We start from the raw sequence: 19,044 nt of genomic DNA on the forward strand, positions 1-19,044 counted from the left end.
TATCACTGATTGGGTGGATCAAGGAAATGCTGTAGATATAGTATATCTTGACTTCAGCAAAGCATTTGACAAAGTCTCTCATACAATCCTTATTGAAAAAATGACTAAGTATGGAATGGACAAGGCAACTGTTAGGTGGATTCATAGCTGGCTTAGTGATCGGACCCAAAGAGTGGTCGTAAATGGCTGCACATCCAGTTGGAAGAATGTCTCAAGTGGGGTACCACAGGGCTCTGTCCTGGGCCCTGTATTGTTCAACATCTTTATCAACGATTTAGATGAAGGAATTGAGGGTAAACTGATTAAATTTGCTGATGACACAAAGCTAGGAGGGATAGCTAATACTAGAGAAGAGAGAGAGAGGATTCAAAAAGATTTAAATAAACTGGAGAAGTGGGCAGTAACTAACAGAATGGTTTTTAACAGGGAGAAATGCAAAGTACTACATCTGGGCAATAAAAATGAAAAAAGCATATATAGAATGGGAGGAATAGGGCTAAGTGACAGCACATGTGAAAAAGACTTGGGTATACTAATAGATCACAGACTGAATATGAGTCAACAGTGTGATGCAGCAGCAAAAAAGGCAAATGCAGTTCTAGGATGTATTAACAGAAGCATACAGTCTAGATCACGTGAAGTCATTATTTCCCTCTACTCCTCTTTGGTCAGACCTCATCTGGAATATTGTGTCCAGTTTTGGGCACCACATTTTAAAAAAGACATCAACAAACTGGAGCAAGTTCAGAAAAGAGCGACCAGAATGGTGACCGGTCTGCAAACCCTGTCTTATGAGGAAAGGTTGCAGGATTTGGGAATGTTTAGTTTGCAAAAGAGAAGACTGAGAGGAGACTTAATTGCTGTCTACAAATATCTAAAGGGCTGTCACATTGTAGAAGGATCAACTTTATTCTCATTTGCACAAGGAAAGACTAGAAGCAATGGGATGAAACTGAATGGGAGGAGACACAGATTAGATATTAGAAAAAACTTTTTGACAGTTAGAGTGATCAATGAGTGGAACAGGCTGCCACGAGAAGTGGTGAGTTCTCCTTCAATGGAAGTCTTCAAACAGAGGCTGGACAGACATCTGACTGGGATGATTTAGCGAATCCTGCTTTGAGCAGGGGGTTGGACCAGATGGCCCAGGAGGTCCCTTCCAACTCTACGATTCTATGATTCTATTGATAGAAATCAGGTAATTGATTTATGCAATATATACTGCTAGTAATGATGAATTTATACAATAAGACATCACATTTAATTACACTATTGAAATATAAAGAAAAGGAATGAGACCATAAAAAATAATAAGTTCACACTGCATTAACAAGCTGAGCAGAAAGAAAAGGCAGCTGGAGGCAGCGGTAGTGAGGGGGGAGACAAATGGCAGGTTCTGTGAGGGAAAATGAGGTGTAGTAGCTATTTCAAAGAGAACACCCACTGGAAACACATTTTGAAGGCCATAGGGAGAAAGCACTCAGAAAAACATCCCTTTAAAGAAAAGGATGCCTGCTAAAAGTGTTGCTTATTAATAACTACTTCTTAGCTTCAAACATCTGGATGAAAACATCGATTTTTAACAAAGAAGCCAGAAATACACTTAACAGTGATAGTTATTGACAGCTGTTGGTGTTAGGCTGTGTTCACATGTAGTGTAAATGCTACCTGCATGTTTTCTGCAGATGTCCGCACAATAATATGCAATAGCATGATTATTGGATTTTTGATCCATTTTTTGCTGCAATCTCCCCTCTATTTGATGTAGATTTGAAACATTATTTTATAATGCATTTTTCTTTTAGAATAAATGAGAAGTTTTGATTCTGAACTTAAATACACAACTGCATTTATTTTTACATGCATTTTTTTAGGACTATGAAAAAAATAAAAAAAACTCGCAATTCAACAGTGTCTTTGTAAAATCACATCTACTTTGCTTGGACAAATGAATGCAGCACAAAAAAAAAACAGTATGTTTGCTACATAGAAACATTTAGATGGCCTGAAATGGGTCAACACGGTCAAGCTAGGACTATAATACTTATTTATCATATTTGCAGTATTTAATATCATGGTAATTATTGCACAAACACTCATCAAATGGTTTCTGCAATCACAGGAATGATTTTCCACGTGTCTCACATTTGCAGATATATAGGCCCCGATTCATCAAGAGCAGCGACTTTCTTGCCTGTCTTGATGAGGGGGTGTGGTGGAGTCAGACATTCTTGATTCATGCACACCTCTTTATGAATCTGGAGAGTCTGATGAGTGACGTGTGTCTCTGTGCCCTACACCAGAAATCTTACTCCAGTCTCTGAAATGCCACAACCAGTGTCGGACTGGGGTGCCAAGTAACATTGACTTTAAGGGGGGCCCATTTTTCACCTGCATACAAATTTTACACCACCCTCATACATAAACTTACCTATATTTCTATATACCTTAATAAAAAAGCTGGGTAATTTGGTTAATGAATGAGATGCTGTTTTTTTCTGTACAGAGTGAATAAAGTGAATTATGCCAAATACTGCCCTTACAGTGTGGTTGGGGGCCCATATCTGCACAGGGGCCCACCGGGGGATTCCCCTGTTCCCCTATGGGCAGTCAGAGCCTGGCCACAACTCATTATGAATTAGAGAAGGTAATTCAGAGTTGCACCAAAATGTAGCCACTTTCAAAACTTTAATGCCACTTTTTTTTGGTGTATTATTATTATTTATTATGCTTACTTATATAGAACCATCATATTCCTCAGCGCTTTACAGATGTTGTCCTTGTTGGGATTTGAACCCAGGACAACAGTGCTGCAAATATACAGTGCTAACCACTGAGCCACCATGAATTTTGAGCTTTGATGAAGTGGACCATGGTTTATTTATCTACTATATAATCATCTAATTCTGTCTGTCTGTCTGTTTGTAAAGGAAATCCCGCGTCGCTGATTGGTCGCAGCCAGCCGGGTACGACCAATCAGCAACAGGCACAGTCCGGCCGCGAATTGGCACATAATTCGAGCGACGCAAGCCACAGCATCTCCCGGCTGCGGAAGTATCCCGACCGGCACTAGCGATCTCGCTCAGTGTGACACGCAGCAGCGACCAAGCCCCCCGCTGTGAGATCGCCGATTGTGGTGGATCGTCCTGGACCATCTTTTGAACGTCGGTCTCCCGCTGTCCAGCATGCATCGGTGTGTTTGATAGGGACAGCGACGAACGACTTCAATACTACAGGTCTGAGAGACAGGGTCCCAACGATCATCGTATCGTTCCATATCGTTGCTGCGTCACTGGTGGGATCTGACTGTTTGACTTCTCACCAGTGACCGCTACATACATATTCTAGAATACCTGATGCGTTAGAATCGGGCCACCATCTAGTATTTCTATAAATACCTTTTCGTGTCCAATATCACAACATGCTAACAAAACCCTTGAGAGACTGCAGTTCTTGACCCAACCACCGGGTTGCTACACACTGAGAAACATAGCATTGACCTCTCATGGCAGATTATCACAAAATCATAGCTGGTCATCTCATGCATACATACATCTCGTGATATTCTGAGTCAATTTACATAAACTATTACACAGAGATTTCAGCATAAACATAATTAATGAGGAATTGGGGCAACTCAATAAAAAAATGAATAAAATCAACGTTGTTTCTGAACATTGTATTTACATCTTGTACAACCTTCTCCGTTTGTCTTTTATCAGTTATCTTACATGTCTAGGTGTCTAGGATTGAATGCCCAGGATAATAATACACTGTGATACCAGATGAACGCTCCTTAACTGCTGTTCTACATTCTATCAACATTTTCTGCAGCCAAAATGACGGAAACAACAGTGACATATCATTACGACGGATGCTAACCTACAGCGATTCACAAGCACAAAGCAGAAATTCATAGGACAGCAATAGAATGCTATAAACATCAAGAAATGAGCCCTATCTCATATTATTTTTTTTAATAAGAGTTTCCGCAAGTCAGAATCTCCGGCTACCAGCCTTTAGCGCCTTCTCATCATCTCTGACTGATGTACAAGCTGGAAAAGAACATATTGTTCCCTAGACCCGCTCCTATAATCAGGCTTGTAGTATGTAAATCCGTGCCCTAATTTGCCGTCCTGTAGTGAGAAGACCACCATTTCTGAACCGTAGCCCCCATTATCTTTAAGCTGCAAATGAAATTGCCCAGAGCATTTCCCAGGCTATGAGAGCTGTGTCTATTGAATTAATCCACTCCAGTGGGCTCAATATGTCTTACAGCCAATGGTACGAGCGCCTTCAGCGGGAGCACAGTGTTGATAAATAATCTCATATTTTATGAATAGGGTGCCGTGTTCATGTCTTGCTGATTTACTACACATACTGTACATATGCCATCAGTTACATTTGACAGACACAGCAAATGACAGTTTTCTGTCTCAAACTCCTGATTTTGCGTTCATAGCTCTTATTGTAAGGATGTTCTCTCTTTAATGAAGCAAAGCTACAGGAGAATCATCCAGGCATCATCTGATCCAGTTTTTTTAGACAAAGATAAATCAAGCAGAAACAGGTATAAGCGCTTGTTTTATATTTGTCCCATTTTTTAGAAAGAATTATTTGCTTTGGATCAAAAAGCAATGAAAACTGCACCAAAAACATCACCAGAACCACGTGTACCATTTATAAAATAGTCTGGCAAGATGATGTTATGACAAATGGCATAGCTTCATCATTGATTGGGGTCAGACCTGTGGGAACTGAATCAATCATTAATATACAGTCCAATGCCCTCCTGCCCGGGTGTTGCAGATCTTTACACAGAGAGTTACCGGGAAAGGTACTGTACGGAGAGGGTGCTTTTTTGTTATGACCCCTATTTGCTTAGCTATTTTTGAAGCTCCCATAGAAGAGTATAGGGAGAGCTTCTCCTCTGCATTTCAGGAACCAATTTTAGAGATAAATGTGGATCCCGGTAGCCAGATCCGAATTGATCATATATATGCTATATCCCGTGGCCATAAATATAAAAGATGAGAATACCCCATTAAAAATCTGGTTAATGGAATTTTGTACATATGATACAATGGGACAAGTAATGGCTTACATTTACTGATTTTAAAGTATTGTGTGTTCAGTGCATTTCACCATATGATGTCAAATCTTTATATACGTAAAGATTAAGGTTGGCGCTACCCAGTGACTTTGGCCTCAGGTCGTACGGTCAAAAATCGTTCTATGCCATTGCAGCAAAGCAATATAATGTGGTAGCATTGAGACTCACTAGGAAGCGCGACCACAACAACCAAGTCAAAAAAGTCAGAACTGGTGGGATTTTTGATTGCAGTACCTGGCTGGTTGCAAAGTGCGACCCTTTTCATTTACATTATGCTGAAATGTAGCAGTGATACAGGCCAAACTTTGGCCATGTGACCTATATCATGGCTAAGGTCGCCATGAAGCCTCAGGCTTAATCAGCAATACAATCCTTTTTTTTCAGGGGTATGGGATGGAGATCTGGCATTATAATGCATAGGACAAATTAAATATGTTTATTTCTATTAAATACAGCCAACAATTTTTCTATATTATCAAATCTAAAGGGTTGTTCACAGAATCACTTGATTTTTTTTAGAAAGCACAGCAAATGCGTACTAATTATAAATATGAAGACCAAGCACTACATAAATATTTTTTTCTTTATGAAATTTTCATCTCTACATGCCCCTTTATATCTTCAAATAGATGAATGGGTCCTATTCTTATCTTATAAAACTACGTTTCCGAGCAGTACTTGCTTCTCATCAATGTTGCAGACCTATCCCTCCTCTGTCTACTTCTGACAAGCCCTACCTCTGTGAGCTATCATTAAGTTAATCTAAGTGTATAATTCAACTTATGCTTCTGTGAAATCTCTGCTCCTATACAGTACCCTGCCTGAACGATTTTATCTTCTGCCATCTCAATCAGTGTAGCAGGAGAGTGGTTTTACATTCTCAGGCTATGTGCACACGCTGCGGTTTTTGCTGCGGATCCGCTGCGGTTTTGGCCGCAGCGGATCTGCAGCAGTTCTGCAGACAGTGTACAGTAGCATGTAAATCTATGTGATTTACAACCTGCTGTGCACATGCTGCAGATTTTTAACTGTGGAAAAGCTGCGGTTTTGAATCCGCAGAAAGAAATGACATGTCACTTCTTTTCTGCGGATTCTGCTACGGTTTACCATCTTCTCTGTTATGATGGGGTCACCGAGGAGGAAAGCAGGACCAAGCCAAGCCACAGAAAACCAGAGAGGCTGGCAACCAAGTGGACCGCAGACCCCTGATCCTATCCACACAACTAGCAGTAGCCATGAAGCGCACCTACGATGATTCTAGACACCTCGACACAGCCGGAAAACCAAACAAACCCAAAGCAAGAAAGGGGAAATCTAAACTGCCCCAGAGCAGACCCCAAAGGAATAGACAGCCCGCAAACATATACTGTCGGTGAGGCAAGACGAAAACACAAACGCCGGCAGGAAAACAGGCCGAGCAAACGATGGGGCCCACGCTAACTAGACAGGACAGGAAAGGAAAGACACTGTCTGCAATCATGCAATTAACCCTGCAAAAAATGTCCAACACGTCTGATAGAAAAATACTGAAGTCACTAGACTTCGCCCACTATATCAGCACTCTGGCATATTCTGAAAGCAGATCAAAAAGGGGCCAATCTAATAAGGGACAAAAACAAACTGGCACAAGCAGTAACATAAGGATGGAAATTCAGCACAGCCCCAGCCGGGGCTGGCTGACCACACAAAACTGAATAGACAAAACCAAATCAAATGTGAACAATAGCAAAGAACACATAGCTTGAGCTGGAAACTAAGACCTCAGGAGGCAGGAAAAACTCACCAGCAGGGATAGAGGGAGTCGGCTGTCTTAAATCCAATCAGAAACTCCAGATGTCCAATCATCCTCCTCATTATCAGGTGGCAGGCCTCTGTTAATTAGATCAGCTCCATTACCTCCTGTAACCACCAGAGGGAGCCCGGAAAGAGAACTCGTGACCCCTCTGTCAATATAACCAGCTCCACTACCCTCACTAGTAACCAGAGGTAGGCCAGAAAGTGAATTCACAACACTCCTCCATTGTAGAGGTGATAAACCGCAGGCCAATCCGCAGGTAAAACCGCAGGTTATTTTACCTGCGGTTCCACAGATACAAATACGCAGACCTATCCGCAGCGTGTGCACATAGCCTCAGCTGATTCAAACAAAGCTCAACTCTCCTGCACTCCTCAACAATGACATAAGCTATGTTTGTTGCCTGTGTTTGTCCTCCTCCATAGTATACAACTATGTTTGTTGCCTGTTGCTGACGGATCAGTGATGTCAAATGTTGATGCATATGGTGGAAGATAATCCTTTGCCATATGCATCTACAGAACTGCATTTTCACATCAATTATCTCTCAGCAGCAGGCAACAAACATCTCCCCTCAGTCTTGGTTTACAGCTCCATCCTTAGGAAAATCTCCACTTTCAGTCTGGAAGGTAATCCTTTGGGTTGTGATGTGCAAAACAGATAAAGAATTGAGTTATATTGGCACCACTTAATAAGTATGTACATGTACATTATTATAAGATTGCCTTGTGAATTTAGGAATAACCATTTGAAGAATAACCAATAGTAAATATTGTACCTAGTAGACGTACAGATTGCTTTTACAGTGAGATCTTAGAAACCGACTTTTAAAAAACAACCTATGCATGTTAAAAATGTCTCCCAATTATGTGACTGCTATTAGGAGTAAAAGAAAGCAACAGGGGCAGCATGAGATAGCTGAGGAGGAGAAATGTGAAAAAGGTCACTGTAAGGTAAACATATTTTTTATGATTCTCCAATTGAAATATAATATGAGGAAACTATGCGGAGTCATGCACTTTTTGAACACAGCGTTGTATTGTATCACATTTATATTTGCTACAACTGTCATGTACATTACACGAATGATAAGCTAATGAAACATAATATCCATCAGTCTGAAAAGGAAACAAGTGTTAGTGTCTAATCAGAGTGAAACTGCCATGTCAGATGGAAAAGAGGCAATTTTTCAAACTGGATATGGGAGCGCACATATACTTTTTCACACTGACATGAACATATTTTGTTTCTCACACTTGAGGTACATTGACATGAACATATTTTTGTTCTGTTTCTGTACACAGGATAATGATAGCTATATAACAGTGCACATGGGCGATTTCCCACACAATCATCCAAAGAAAAGGAAGCATTCGTTAGTTTGGTCCCTACAATGGACCAGAATAGCGCATGGAAATAGTAAGCAGCTCCTGGACCAGTCCGTAAAGCGGATGAGCACATGGCGTCAGTCACGTCCAAAATTTGTGGACTTGACTGCTCCACAAAGTTCAGTGTTCATCTGAAGTTCACTTTAGGGTGGTAAAACACACAACAAAATAGCTATGATTAAGCCAAAGTCTAATCAGAATATTCCCCAGTAAAAAAAACCCATACATAATCCTAGAGAGATGTCCAATACTCATCCAAGTCACAGTAGATGAAACTTCCCAATTCAAGTCTATGGGTCTATGATAAAATCAGACAACACACAGATGCCATTCATGTACTGCCTGCTTTTTACAGGCTGATCGATATGTTTCTAAAGCTTCTTCTCCTTCAGTTTTTTTTGCATAAAAGAAAACCTCATGAAACTTTGACGGTAAAAAGACACTGAGTGAACTCTAATCCTAAACACAGACTCTCAAAGCATTTTTTTTTGCATTCAAGAAGAATCACAGACATCTGAATGAGCCCTTAATCTGAGTATACTGTACTATCCTCACAATCAACATGCATTGACTTAAATTAATTTTATGAATCTAGTTAATTCTTCAATTGTCCAATGTAAATTCCTGTGTTCCGTTAGAACTGATTTTGTCATTTGGGACTCAGCACTAATAGTGTTCAGTAGCAGACACACTGACATTTCTAAGGCCATCTAAGGGTATGTGCACACAACGTCCTTTAAACGCTGTCATGCCCACTGAGTTTAGCAGACGACGCTTCAGGATAACGCTGGCAGCATTATTGCTGTAGCACCTTTGCTGTCACCTTTTCTGATGGCTTTGATGCTAGCATTTTTTTTGTACTGGGGTCCTGGTTTCAAATCCCACCAAGGACAACATCTGCAAGGAGTTCTCCCTGTATTTGTGCGGGTGTTTTACAATTTCTTCCCACACTCCAAAGACACATCGATAGGGTATTTAGATTATGAGCCCCGGTGGGAACGGAGATGATGATGTCTGTAAAGAATAATAAATAACAATAAGCTGCCTGAAGAATGGTCAGGTCACTTCTTGTAACCGCTTTTGAAGCCTGAAGTAGTTAAAAAAAAGCTCAACATATGAACAGCAAGTCATTTTGACATTAAAGTGCATATGTTCATTCTTTTTTAGCATTTTTTAAGGGGTTTTCAGGTGGATTTTGAAGCAGATTTACATAGAAAAGATGTGTGCTGATATGTCTTTGCTTTATCATCATGGGGGTAGACCTCTGGGGCCAAGTGTATTTTATTATTCAGTCAAGTTGCCAGAACCACTAACGTGTAGAGAAAAAAGAATCAGACAGAGTGCTATTACAGCACAGCACTCGCTTCATTCTGAGGGTCTAAGTGATATGCCATCATGTTAGAAGGTGATAATACTCTTTTAAGTCTGTTTATATTTGGTGCAATTTTGGCATTTGATTTTTGGCAGCTAAAAAATTGAGTTGGGGTAATAAAATCAGAAGTTTACCATTTTCCTTTCTAGTTTGCTTCCCTTTAATGTAAATAGGTACTATTCTGTATAATTTCCTATCTTCTGACCACTGCTTCCCTTGTTGGTTTTGCTCTACTAAACACAGGTGCGACTGTAGTGGCTCAACCTTGACTCCCTTGAATAAAGCCGAGTTTATGAGAGCAAAAGAGTCTGTGTGTTACTGATATCATAGGGTCACACCATAACTACAGAAATTCTTCATAGCAGAAAATAGAAAAATTGTACAGAAGGGTGCAAATTTACTTCAAAGACAACCTTCCATCTGATATGCATCGTCTGTTAGTAACTTTTCCTGGTATAAGAAATATACAGAACGCGCCTTCAAAACTGATTATAATTTATCATTCCAGTTCTATGTTCTTAGTTTTGAAGCTCATTTTGCTCTTGCTTAAAGCACCACTCCAGCATTCTTTTATTGCAGCACCGGAGTGGTGCTACTAATCTAAGTTCCCTGAGCCTGTTCTTATACTTACCAGCCGCAGTCAGTATCTTTTATTAGTGCCGCTCAGGTCAGTCTCCAGTAATTTGTGACCTGCCAGATCGCTCCAGTCTTTGCTGATTGAGCTGGAAGTCACAAATCAATGTAAGTCTATGAGAGCCAGAACAAGGAATTCATAGACTACCATTGAGAGCTTGTGATTGTTACCTCTGACTTCCAGTTAGTCAGAAGTTTCGGTCACAAGATGGTGCCGTGGTACTGAAGCAGCACCGGGAACAGCTGAAGATAGCGGTTGGTAATTATAAGACTAGGTTGAAAGAACTTAGATTAGCAGCACCACTCCAGCGCTGAAATAAGAAAAAAATACTGGAATGGAGCTTTAATAGCTAAAAGCAGAAGAAGATCCTAAAGGGAACCTGTCATTAGATTCATGCTGCCCGAGCAGCATGATTTAAAAATGGCTTCTGAATTGCAAACATCTATGTTTTATTCTGAAACACTACAGAGTTGAAAGCACAGCCATGGATGGGGTGATTAGTCCAAGAGGTATGTCCTCACAAGCTTTTTCCCTGGTCTAGTCTCTCCTTATGTGTGTAGTTGAGAGAGTAGGGATAAGCCAATGGGGACTATCAACCCACCAACAATTGCGCTTTCATCTATGTTCTACTCTGAAACGTTTGTAACACAGGAGCCAGGTTCCGATTCGCGCTGCCCGTGGTTTGGACAGCATGATTCAGCTGACAGGTTCCCTTTAAGATCCACTTCTGCTCTTGTCTATTAAACAAGTGCAAAAACAGCCTCAAAACTGTGAATACAGTTCACAGATTAGAAGAAGCGCACTGTATACTTCTTACACCAGGAAAAGTTACTGGCAGAAGACTCGTGCAAGCTAATAGGAACTAGAACTACTTCACAAAGCCTCCCGGACTCCCGCTACTTCTGTAAAAAACATGGGCAGCTGCAGTTTGGAGCTTGAATTGCATAAGCTGAGAGTTACACTATATTATTTACCAGTATCAATAATATGGATGAGAATGTCTGGACATACTGACAGTTACCAATTAACTCATTCTCTGCTGGAAAGACTCTATAAGGCTTAATAATAATAATAAAAAAAAACCTAATAGCCTTTTATAACTGTGAGGAGGTAGACAGGGAATCAGTGTGCACACCAGTTCTTTTTCTTCTGTTAGCAGGGAGAGGCAATTCAATCCAATGTGGTTTGAAACATGAGTAGGTCACTGTACACCATGATAAAATTCCCTAATCCCTGGGCCAAATTTCCCTGAGGAGGGCCTCCTCCTACCCCTTTACTTTCCAAGCTGACTTTTCCATTCCCACTCTCGTGTTTCCCTCTCCTTCATTTCTTTCATTTCCCCTACCTTAAAGCCTTGATACCCGATCTGTGGCCAGTGCTCATGTTTCAGTTTTTACAGCTTAGACCGTCTATTGCTGTATACATTCCTTTCTTTCTGCTCTGCAGTGATTACTTACCAGGGCTTATTTTACACTAGTCCAGATGAAAGCTGCTCAGATGAAGGGAAAACATAGCCAGGCTGTTTGAATATTGCAGATATGAAACGACTCAAGAACACATTGTGTCCTACTTGACATTTTGTATCAAACTTATTTGAGCATTTTGCCACTATTTGTTTACTGTATTCAGGGACCCAGGAAAAAGTGAAACATGAGCCTGCTTGTGGTCCTCTTACAGCAAGGCGAGGGCTACATTGCAACATGATGTCATGGGCGAATCATTTTTAAAATTGTGATTCCAGTACAAGTTCAGGTCTGGGAAGAAAAGTTTCAAGACACCTTGCAACTATCACAAAAAATCTGCAATTTTTGGGATAATTACATGGTTTTTTCCAGTTTTTCCTCCATAGGCAACAATTGTCGCTAATAATAATTTTACTTCTATAGCGCCAACATATTCTGCAGCACTTTACAATTCATCGCGAGTGTGATTCATGTGCAACTTCATTTTGCTGTGGAGTTTTAGCCTAAGGCCGGGGTCAGACTTGTGAGAAACTCGGACAAGTCTCGCACGTCAACACCCAGCACTGCCGCTGGCACTTGGATCGGAGCGTTCAGCTGCATAGAAATACATGCAGCTGAACGTTCCGATCCGAGTGCCGGCAGCAGTGCCGGGTATTGACGTGCGAGACTCGTCCGAGTTTCTCGCAAGTCTGACCCCGGCCTCAAGTGGGTGAAAAATAATATATATACTGTAAAAGTTATGAACTTTAAAGTATTTACTCCTAAACAATAAGATAATATGCTGCGTACCTATTTCTTAATACAATAATATCTGCTTTGATGGAAATCTGGTTGACAACCAAAATGGCAGCTTTTACCACTGAAGTTGTCACACAGCTTTTCCAGAATCCTGAATCCAACATTTGCCTACTTACGACATGATGCATTTTGTATACTTGTATTCCTCCACATTTTCTGTTTAGTGGTGTCCATACTCTAGATATACCCTTTGTAATGGCAGCCACACTGATGCTCACTCAGCTTTCCCAGACATAGATAAGAGTAAGAATAAGCTAAGTAACACTTTTAGTGATTATTCCTTGGTGGAGAATGTAAGATGTGTAGAAAATACTCTACTTCACTTTTGGATACAAAGTAATATTTTAATAAAAAATCAAACACTTAAACAGGTTAACAATCCCCCTCCAAAAATGTTGTCCATTAGTGCTGCAAATAAAGCGAAAAAATGTCAAACTTCTCATCCAAGGCTACTAAAAAGTTGAAGTACCCCAATGAAAAGAAACAGTAAAGTAGAAGGAAAGGCTAAATCCATTATAAGATTTAGTCCTCAATAGTAAAGTATCAGTTAAAATAGTGTAATTTTCCCCCTTACAATGTTGTTTTTGTTTCATCCCCACTCGCTCAGACAAACATCTGCTATGAAGAACAACTATCTCCCAAACCACTGAGAGAGCCTGCAGCCAAAATAAACAAAACAAACCCAGAGGATCCAGCACAGTCAGCCTTTATATCCAGCCAGGATAACATTTCACATGTTTTGATTAAAATTAGCTAATTTGTAATTCTAGAACCTATGTTAAAAGCTGCAATCCATATAGATCACATTAAGCGATGGCTTTGAGCAGCCAATGACAATGTGATAGATTTAGGCAGCCCTGTAAGGGGTGGGTGGTGTTGGGGTAGAGGGGGGGGTGCATTAAGGCAATTAACCATTTCAATTATAGTTTATGTTTTGTATTCAGAAAAATAAAACAGACCCTCTGAGTTGATGTGGAGAAATGCCTGTCCACTTTAGACGATGTGCAACCTGAAAACTGAAAAACACCAAGGATCACTGATTTGGAATGGAAATTTGCCATCAGAAAGTTACATAGATTGTCAATCAGGTAAGACAGATACGTAAGTCTATAAGTTGAAGCTGGGCCTCGTGGTCTGCAAAGGTGGGCTCAGAGAGACGAATTATTATAGTATCAGAGCGGTGTGCGAAAAATAGAAACTGCAATACTGTTCACCGCCTCCCCAAACCAGCACATTTCTTCTAAAGGAAGCTCCTACTTTAGGAAAAGTAACTATATTTAAACTTGAGTACTTTTTGGTCCCAATGGCGGTAAAAGAAGATTTCTATAGTGGTTTGGTTTTCTTTGTAGTGCAGCATCTGAAGGACCAGATTGAAAGCAACCTCTGCAGAACATCTGGGTGGCCATGGTTGTGCAGGACTACTGAACACAACATGCTCCCCTGGGGTTTGTCTTACACAAGAAACACATTTATATATTAGAGAACAAAAAAAAATACTCAAAAGGATAAGTAATATTGAGCTTATTATGCCTAACTCTAGGAGACACAGCTGCTGAGATGTGAGGCATGCTTCATCTACACAAAGCACACTCTTTAGCTAAAAGCAGGTAACGAAAACTCTTAGATGTTTTAACTCTTAAGTCAATAAAGCAAAGATTTCATGGCATTCAGAGTGGGAATTCTGGATTTCCTCTGGTGTGTAGGTGAGGTGTGCAGTCATTAGAGCTGGGTGGCCGTAGGAGCATACGCAGTGCAATGCACAGAGCACCATGCAGTCCATTTAAAGTGTCAGCTTCGTGACACACAATGATGGCTGTCAACTGACAAGACTGGAGTGTGTGAATGAGTCTTGAACCCAGGAGGGAGGCGGGGCAGAGGCAGTCAATGCATTCTGCTCAAAATGACAAGCACCTCTACATTATGGGTAAGATACCCTGACAAAGCAGCAGCCCTTTACCTTCATCTCCTCGTTGATCTCTCTCTTCACAGGGTGTGCAGGCTTCCTGCTTCTTTTATTTTCCGGTGGTCTCCCCTCTTTTTCCATTTCTGCCATTTTTTCGATACTTTGCGCTGATGAAATGGCTGCGGGTATGAAAGCGTATTTGTAGGATGGTGGAGAAGGAAAGTGGAGTGGCTATCTAGAGGTGAAAGACGTCAGGGATTGTGTTTGGAGGGAGGGCTTGGGGATGCCAGGCTGCTGGGCTGAGAGTGCCCTGCTGTCAGGTCAGCCATCTTCTGCCTCTGTCTGCATTAGTCCTCTCAAGCTTGCGCTTGTTGCTTTGTGTATGTGTGAGTGGGTGTGTGTGTGAGTGTGTAGTGCTGTCTCTCTGTGTGTGTATGTTTCTGTGACTGTACGTGAAAGAGAGGGAGGAGAGAAACACAGAGAAAGCTCCTTGTGTGGAACAGCAGAGGGGGATACTACCTCCCAAGCTGGGAGTGAAGGAGGAGCTCCCAGCTGCCAAAATCTTCTCCTCTGCCCCCTTACTCTCCAAGTAGTGCTAGACACATCTGGCTGATGTGCATGGATGGAGTGGTGCTATGTCTCACACTACATAAGAGCTCCTAGCAAAGATAAAAATTTAAAGTTCTAAGTAGCCGATACCTTATGACAAATTAGTAGGTTTTCAAGACAGTGTGGTTTCTCCATGTACTACTGTAACGTGTCCTTATGGAAGTTTTTAAGGTTGCACCCTTTATGTCCAGTGATGACATGCTGCCTTCAAATAAAGTAGCTCCACTTCATAACTTGCTTTCGCTATTATTATTATTATTATTATTATTATTTATTATTATTATAGCGCCATTTATTCCATCGCTACATCCAAAACCAAAAAACTGAGCTTGACTATAAGCTGGTATACATGCAAAGTGTGAGCGCATGTTCACACTGTGGCCATTTCATAGATCAGACCCCCCAAAAAACTAAGTACCCTATGTTATTGACACAGGTTATTTACATGTACTGTTATACTTTATTGATTTACTTGCTGTAGGATATACGCTCATTTTTGTTAGTTTTTTTGTCTTTCGTCCTCTAAGTAAAGTAACATTAGCTTTGATAGAAACAAACAAAACAATCGGTTCATTTTCTGTAGCTACTATAACTGGCTAGATATAAAAAAAATTTGATTAAAATATTTGCAAATACAGTGGGGAAAAAAAGTATTTAGTCAGTCAGCAATAGTGCAAGATCCACCACTTAAAAAGATGAGAGGCGTCTGTAATTTACATCATAGGTAGACCTCAACTATGGGAGACAAACTGAGAAAAAAAAATCCAGAAAATCACATTGTCTGTTTTTTTTTCATTTTATTTGCATATTATGATGGAAAATAAGTATTTGGTCAGAAACAAAATTTCATCTCAATACTTTGTGATATATCCTTTGTTTGCAATGACAGAGGTCAAACGTTTTCTGTAAGTCTTCACAAGGTTGCCACACACTGTTGTTGGTATGTTGGCCCATTCCTCCATGCAGATTTCCTCTAGAGCAGTGATGTTTTTGGCTTTTCGCTTGGCAACACGGACTTTCAACTCCCTCCAAAGGTTTTCTATAGGGTTGAGATCTGGAGACTGGCTAGGCCACTCCAGGACCTTGAAATGCTTCTTACGAAGCCACTCCTTCGTTGCCCTGGCGGTGTGCTTTGGATCATTGTCATGTTGAAAGACCCAGCCACGTTTCATCTTCAATGCCCTTGCTGATGGAAGGAGGTTTGCACTCAAAATCTCACGATACATGGCCCCATTCATTCTTTCATGTACCCGGATCAGTCGTCCTGGCCCCTTTGCAGTGAAACAGCCCCAAAGCATGATGTTTCCACCACCATGCTTTACAGTAGGTATGGTGTTTGATGGATGCAACTCAGTATTCTTTTTCCTCCAAACACGACAAGTTGTGTTTCTACCAAACAGTTTCAGTTTGGTTTCATCAGACCATAGGACATTCTCCCAAAACTCCTCTGGATCATCCAAATGCTCTCTAGCAAACTTCAGACGGGCCCGGACATGTACAGGCTTAAGCATTGGGACACGTCTGGCACTGCAGGATCTGAGTCCATGGTGGCGTAGTGTGTTACTTATGGTAGGCCTTGTTACATTGGTCCCAGCTCTCTGCAGTTCATTCACTAGGTCCCCCCGCGTGGTTCTGGGATTTTTGTTCACCGTTCTTGTGATCATTCTGACCCCACGGGGTGGGATTTTGCGTGGAGCACCAGATCGAGGGAGATTATCAGTGGTCTTGTATGTCTTCCATTTTCTAATTATTGCTCCCACAGTTGATTTCTTCACTCCAAGCTGGTTGGCTATTGCAGATTCAGTCTTCCCAGCCTGGTGCAGGGCTACAATTTTGTTTCTGGTGTCCTTTGACAGCTCTTTGGTCTTCACCATAGTGGAGTTTGGAGTCAGACTGTTTGAGGGTGTGCACAGGTGTCTTTTTAGACTGATAACAAGTTTAAACAGGTGCCATTACTACAGGTAATGAGTGAAGGAAAGAGGAGACTCTTAAAGAAGAAGTTACAGGTCTGTGAGAGCCAGAAATCTTGATTGCTTGTTTCTGACCAAATACTTATTTTCCACCATAATATGCAAATAAAATGAAAAAAAAACAGACAATGTGATTTTCTGGATTTTTTTTTCTCAGTTTGTCTCCCATAGTTGAGGTCTACCTATGATGTAAATTACAGACGCCTCTCATCTTTTAAAGTGGTGGAACTTGCACTATTGCTGACTGACTAAATACTTTTTTTCCCCACTGTATATTTCATTCACCTATATTTTGCCATCATCTTCCATAATGTGTACAAAATAAATAATAAAGTGAGACAATGCAACTGTATTACATAGAGAGAGGATTACCAATAAAAAGCTTCCTATCTATAAAACATTAGGTATGGGGAGAAGTAACGAAGATAAATAGGTTCATGGGCATCCACTTCTGGAATAAGGGCAACAATATATACTTTAGGCAAAAGGTATACGTTTACAGTTTGGTTAAGCAATCCGTCTATTTACTGGGGTGAAAATGTAAAAAAGGAGACGAGCAAGAAATGTATCTCACAAAACATAAATTTATATCTATCAAAAATAGAAATTAAAAAAAATGTAATTGCAATATGAAGTGTGATAAGATTGTCCACCAGGAGCATGGACAACAATTTACATAATAGGTAGGAAAAATTTAGACAGAAACGTCTTAAGGTGTAGACTATATAAACACTATCTATTAAACCGTGACTGGAAATAGCTGAACTTTTCCTTGAGCTTATGTGTTCTGGGTATCTGCTATTGTGTGCCAGTTTGCATATATTGCAGGCGTATCCTTTAAGACATTTCTCCACTTCCTAATGTTGGTTAATCTCAGACTGATACAAAAGCTGGAGTCACCTATTGGAGCAAGATGAGAGTAGGGCAAGCTGCCTTCCTTTGCTCAATGTGACAGCTGGATATAGAGGAGGGAGTGATGAGTAGACGTGATGAGCATACCAAGCTCCTCGGTCACACTGCCATTGATGAGGAGGATGATAAGGCAATGTCCAGGGTGATGTTCGTTCCAGCCAGTGAGCAGTGAGATGGAGGGGGCGAAAAGAGAAGGGGGCCATATCACTGTCACTATAGCAGCAGCTTTTGCCGAGAAGCATCAAATTAGCCAAGAGGCTAAACTGATATATTTAATAGGTTTTCTCAGCTTTAAGCTATAAAAGTAGTAATTGTGAAAATGTAAAAATCTAAATGCAGCACTATTATTTTGTGTTATTCTATAAAACCATTTAAATACTGTAAGTGACGAAAAAAACACAGTAGTCTATTACAATGAACACTGGAACTCAGAGTGTAGTAATTACAGTATATTCAGTGTCTAGATGTAGGCAGTATGATGTACTAATTATTAGAGAGAAACAAAAACACACATTTAATTTTATGTTAATGATAATAAATACATAATGTAATAAGTCTGGTATAATGTGTAGAAACCAATGCCTGTTGTAGGCTCCTATGTATCAAGCAGGAGGCGAGCTGCTGATATTGTCTATTTCAATAAGTAATGGAACTACAAATATAATCCAACCCATGATCATGGGGCATTCATAGAAATCATGGAGTTCCATAATAAGAGTCTGACCTCTATCCATAAGAAGAAAAGAAAATCAGAGGAATAGGCAGGGTAATTACATAAAGGCTAAGACACAGAAGGACATGCCTCTCAATATTTAAAGAGAGAGGCACATGAATTGGAGAAAATATTCCGTAACTGTGCCCCTAAATAAAGCCCCTTATTGTTCTCATATCCCTTTCATGATCCCCATAGCTTGATACCCACAAAAATGCCCCCTTTCCACACAATATGAAACCACCTGATAATCTTCCCTCACATTATCCCCTATATACATAGTATGATGACTCCACAGTGCCCCCAACAAAGTATGATACTGCCCCAGTGCCTTCAACACAGCATGGTACCAGTACAGTGATCCAACACAATTTG

The 19,044-nt window shown here is 40.6% G+C and overlaps 1 protein-coding gene across 2 annotated transcripts in view; it reads right to left on the reverse strand.

The window, feature by feature from the left end:
• The window catches only part of SOBP (sine oculis binding protein homolog), a 346,453-nt gene extending 331,468 nt beyond the window's left edge, over positions 1 to 14,985 (reverse strand). The window contains exons 1-2 of one of the 2 annotated variants that reach the window (XM_073576074.1): positions 14,521 to 14,985; positions 13,523 to 13,579 (exon numbers count right to left, since the gene is read on the reverse strand). In XM_073576074.1, coding sequence (XP_073432175.1) covers positions 13,523 to 13,579; positions 14,521 to 14,616 — 153 coding nt within the window. In that variant the 5' untranslated portion in view covers positions 14,617 to 14,985. The remainder of the gene's footprint in view (positions 1 to 13,522; positions 13,580 to 14,520) is intronic. The other variant, XM_073576075.1, reaches the window with a different exon arrangement.
• Positions 14,986 to 19,044: the final 4,059 nt, after the last annotated feature.

Source organism: Dendrobates tinctorius, unplaced genomic scaffold, assembly GCF_039654945.1.
Source record: "Dendrobates tinctorius isolate UK_male_01 unplaced genomic scaffold, ASM3965494v1 ptg000046l, whole genome shotgun sequence".
Classification (NCBI taxonomy): domain Eukaryota; kingdom Metazoa; phylum Chordata; class Amphibia; order Anura; family Dendrobatidae; genus Dendrobates; species Dendrobates tinctorius.